This window comes from Citrus clementina, unplaced genomic scaffold, assembly GCF_000493195.1.
Source record: "Citrus clementina cultivar Clemenules unplaced genomic scaffold, Citrus_clementina_v1.0 scaffold_9, whole genome shotgun sequence".
Classification (NCBI taxonomy): Eukaryota; Viridiplantae; Streptophyta; class Magnoliopsida; order Sapindales; family Rutaceae; genus Citrus; species Citrus x clementina.
The window spans coordinates 26,595,733-26,601,057 of NW_006261964.1; the positions used below are offsets into that span (position 1 = coordinate 26,595,733).

The 5,325-nt window shown below is 33.0% G+C and overlaps 1 protein-coding gene across 1 annotated transcript; it reads right to left on the reverse strand.

Moving 5' to 3' along the window:
* Positions 1-630: 630 nt before the first annotated feature.
* LOC18031626 (inhibitor of trypsin and hageman factor) lies at positions 631-1,351 on the reverse strand. The gene is made up of 2 exons (XM_006421515.2): positions 1,113-1,351; positions 631-1,002 (listed from the first exon to the last, which is right to left on the reverse strand). The coding sequence occupies exons 1-2, from the start codon at positions 1,303-1,305 to the stop codon at positions 809-811; spliced, it is 387 nt and encodes a 128-aa protein (XP_006421578.1). The 5' UTR covers positions 1,306-1,351; the 3' UTR covers positions 631-808.
* Positions 1,352-5,325: the final 3,974 nt, after the last annotated feature.

Sequence of the window (5,325 nt, forward strand, 5' to 3'; positions counted from 1 at the left end):
TCAATCAGTCAATCAATCAAAAAGTGGTAATGAGAAACTCGTGATGAAATGCCTTAAAATCTACGCCACAGAATCGGATCGATGGTGCCTTATCATTCAATCGTAGTATGTGGACAAAATACAATCAACTGAGATTTAGCAGCATCGCCTCTTCACGAGAAGCCACGGACCTATCATTATCATATGAAGTGTCCTTTTTGACATTTTTGTTCATTGAACTCGTTGAAGCACATTGACAAGTATGTCCAAGGTCTAGCTCTACTAATTGGTAGATAATCTTCCTAAGATTTAAGTCTTTAGTTCATGTAATGTGTTAGATTATAATTCTAGTATATTGCATTTTGTAATTCTGTTACTGGTTCGAAAGGCAATCACAACCTTTTTTTTTTATTCCCTCTAGTGATATGCAAAATGGATCTTGCTTTGACTTTTTTTTTCCCTCATATCATATACCATATAATAATAATAGTAAATTCTTAATTTTTTTTTGGAATTCGCAGGCGTAAAGTGAAAAATGAAAAAAAAAAAAAATCAAACCTTATCATCGCACATTTTAACTTAAATTTGGGTTTCCGCCCTTATTAACAGAAATTTAAAGAAATTATTCATGATAAACCATAAAGAGGGATTAGCGCACGTAATTAAGGATAATATTATAGTTTTTTGTTAAGGAACACGATTCATGTATGCTTTGACGAACAACATATTCAAGGAGCAAATTAGTCCAAGCATGCATTATCTCATAGCCTACAACAACACTTATTTCATTTATTTATTTATTAGTTATGAGATAGTCGATGGAGGAAATTCAACCAATACGAGGAACCCTAATCACCTTCCCTTTCTTGTTGACCCAAACACGAACCCTGTCAATCCTATAGTCCCGAGTAACTGGAGTTCCCTCAAGTAATACGATTGCATGAACACAAGGATTCTCTTTCTCTATAATAGCAGCAGCAACCTCCCCGTTTTTACCAACCAGCTCTGGCCATGAGCTCTTGCCTGTGAAGGATTTCATAAGAAAATTAAACTTCGTTCAGAAATGATCAAAATCTCCAAGTTGTTTCAATAATGAAATTAAAAAAAGGAAAAGCATTGCGTTTTATACTTACGTGGACAATCAAATGCAGACATGACTAGGTTTGGTCCATCTTCCACAACTCCTTTCAATGCAGATACGATGACTTCAGAGCGAAGCTCCTTGCCATCGGTCAGGCAAGGCTCATGACGAGCGGCCAAAGAGGGTTTTGCGGCGAAGGCCAAGAGAAAGAAGAAAAGGGCGAGTGCTGGTAATGAACTCTTCATTGCTAATAATTAATTGTTATTTCGAAGGCTCTTTGCAAAGTGAAACTGAAAGCAGAAGAGCTTGCTATTTATAGGGCCTAAACTTGCGTGCCAAATTTTATGATTGATTATGTGTGTGGTCATGAAATTTTACCAAATAATTTAATTTTCATTGGGGTAAATACCATTTAGTCATTATAATTTGACTTACGTGCATGTTTTGGCAACATATAATCAAATAAGAAAAATAACGTTATGGCAACATATAATCAATATTTTTATAGCTAAAATAATTTTAAAAAAGCAAAATATAGAGATTGGAAAATACCAAGTTACCAAATACTTTTGTAGGCTTCATTGGTCAATAAACTAGTAAAAAAGTCATTACATTGTTAAAATACGCAGTCATAAGCCAAGTCCATCAACAAAAAAAAAAAAAACATTTTCACATTCCAACCATTAAGCCGACAAATAAATCAAGTTCACAATCCAACTACTACTCATAATAGTTTATTATCTGTAATTCAAGTCCTATACAACTACCAAAATAAATCAACTACCCTTACCAGAAGCACCAAGAGCTTGCAATCATCAGCCAAATTCAACTGGCAGGACCAGACTAACAGGTCTCGAAAATAATAAGCTAAGGAGCAAATTATTTGAAATTTCTTGTATCTTTTTTTTATATTTAGTTTTACTCATTATTATTATTGTTATATTATTTTTTAAGCCCAATCTGATACATTTAAACTAAGTCCAAAGACTATTAATATGTTTTAGGCCCAAGAAAAAGAGAATTCTAGTACTTAGATAAAGAGAATTCAAGAACATAGATAAACAGCATACGACCTATTTATTTTCGCAAAATGCAATGTCAATGATTTCAATACTTCAAACATAAATTTTATTGACGGATGTGGTTAAAAAGTATGGACCATCGTACGCGTTAAGAATAAAAAAATTAAAAAAAAATTGAATCAGACAAACTTATTAATCAATTCTCGATCGGATAAGAAGAATCAATCAATCTCTTGCTAATTTTTAGACGGTTTGTCAATGCATGCCACGTCAGAATGTTTTTAATCCTTAACTAGGTTTCATAGGGGTAAAATATAGTAATTAGGATATAGTATTCGCGTCAGATCAATCTTAATTACTTTATTAATATTTACCTTGGTTTTAGTATTTGTATTTGTGTCGTTTTTGTTATTTTAATATAATTAATTTAAAAATAGAAATTTCAAGGTCTAACTCATATTTAAAAGCTAACTTAAGAGTTCAAAATTTTTTAAAGTTTATACCATTGTCTCAGTAACTACTCAGTGTGGGGATAGTATCCTCCACAAATTTAAGATTAAGATTATTTGAGAAGGGTAATAATTAAATAACCTATAACAAAAATAAGGTTGTTATCCAAGTTATTTGCATTCCTTACATGTCTTTTATTACAACTTATAATAAATTATCCTTAATAATAATTCATGTGGTGAACGTTTGTTATAATTAAAAAATTATTCAAATTAAAATATTTAAAATAATTTTTATTTTTATTTTTTTTTTGGTCTTATCCACGAGGTATCCTGGGGAGGGCCCCAACTGTGGGAGACACCTTTAAGCCCGTACCACAACCTAGACTAGAAGTCCCCGCTCGAACCGGGAGGCACAGGTTCTCCCAACAAAGGCGACTTCCCTGCGACTCGAACTGGGGAGCAAACCCAGTCAAGCCACTTAAGGGGACTCCATTGCCAGTGGAGCCAACACTTTGTTGGTATTTAAAATAATTTTTAGAGTATAAATAACTCACCCATTGTCATCTTGTCAATATATTACAACGTGCAGTTGGCTGTAATAAAAATACAACATGATTAATTGATTATTATTGTCGTATATAACTATTTATGGGACCACGGCTTTTCTCTTAAACCTACATAAGAATTTATTGTCATCTTCGGTGACTTTTGAATAGACTTAAACAAATGAAAACAAAGAAGATTAATTATTGTTGGCCGTTTCTGGCTCGTAATTATCATCGCATGCCAATGTATCAACGTCAAAAATAATTTTTGAGCAATTACGGATAGTAAAATCTGGATCTGGGTTCGGGTTCAATCTTTACGGTTCTAAACTCAGATGATAATATGGTACTCTGGATCCGGATATTTTAACTCGAGTCCGGTCTAGGTTCAACCCGAAAAAATCTAGGTTTCGGATGGTGGGTTTCAAACCCGGATACGTATATATATATATTTTTTCATTTTTAGTTCTCCAGCCACGTCGATATTATCCTCGTATCATATCTATTTCACCCGAAAAAGTAAAAGTAGTCAACACTTGAATTCAGTTGGGCAGCAGTCAACAAATTGAATGGTGCGCTTGGTCTTGATGGTTGCAACGGCAGCATTCACATCTTAGGGAACTACATCACCTCCGTAAATCGGGCAGCAAGCCGTGTACTTGCCAAGGTGAAGATCACACCTGGCCATCATGGACGAAGGCTCAAATGCGCTGTTGATGATCTCGGCAACAGAGAGCTGCTCATGATAGGCCTTGTCGCGAAGGCGGCGAAGCGGCGAAACGACGATGACGAAATGGGCAATGGTTGATGGCTGTGCTGAATTGATGAAAAGGAGAAGAAAAAGAGCAATGATTGGCAGCTGTGTTGACTATTGAATTAATGAAGAGAAGAGGAAAACGGGCAATGGTTGCCGGCTGTGTTGAATTGATGGAGAGAAAAAGAAAATGGTTGGCGGCTGTGTTGAGATTTGAGAAGAAGAAGTTGTAAAGTGTAAACTAGGGTTTTTTCTTTATTTATTTTTTTTTAATTTTTTGCCTTTTTATTTATATTAAAAAAATTTAAAAATATAATATTAATAATAAAGATATCCAATATGTGAGTTCACCTAATCCTGGATCCGGACTCATGTATGTTCAGTTTCATGAAATTGATGCCAAATTCCAGATGCTATTTCTGTCCTATGCAAGTTGAATTCGGCCCAAATTATCCAAATTCATCAGGGTCTGGGCTTGGTCCGAATTATTTTGTCATCCCTATCAGTAAAATTAGGAAAATTATAGAAAATGACAATGTACAAATTCATTGTCTCATTCTAGGTATAATTAATAGATCGTCTGGTTTAACACGCAACGTGAATTAAATCCCATAAAACATGTGTATTCTAGAAGGAGTTAGGTGTAAAATATTATGATCTCACGTCCATGTAATTCAAAATTTGACAATAGACCAATATATGAAAGATGAAAAAGGAGGAAAAAAAGAAAAAAAATGAATTTTTTGAAATTACTTTTTATGCGAGATTTGGCTGCGCAGAACATTTTTTTTAATTAATTTTTTATAAAGTAAGGGGTGAGTAAATCCTGAAGAATGATAGAATTTTCAAAAATTCAATAAAGATTTGAGATTTTATATTAATTGTATTTGGTCTATATGTTTTAGGATCGAATGTAGGTGGGCCTAGAATTTGATATTGAAATTTATTTAATGATAATTTTGGATAAGATAGGCATGAGCACACTTGACCAAGTGCTTTTTAAACAGATTTATTTAGTTGGTCACTTGAGTTTTTATTTTAGGGAATAAGAAGCTAAAAAAATTTGATTGAGGGTTTGTCCTCTGCCCCTTATTTTTTCTTAAAAAATAAAATAAAAATCGGTTCAAACAAGATTTTGAACAACAGTAACATCCTGAAATCTTAATCATGATCTTGTTTCAACCAATTATTTCTTAATTTTTAATTATATGTTAGTTTTTATTCAATTAATTATACGTAAATTAGATATTTGGGACAGCACTTATGATCAAAACTGCCACAATATGTCCTTGTCTCTTGTGTTCATTTTAACACTAACAAGTATACTGCTTGAAATCTCATGCCCTAATTTCTTGTGTTCATTTGCAGAAATCTCAAGCCCTAATTTCTTGGTTCATTTCTTTTATTTATGAGAGATGACGGAGTTACAAATTTTTATGTAAATTTATTTTGCACAAATTAAAATGACATAATTTCATTAGTTAAATAAAAA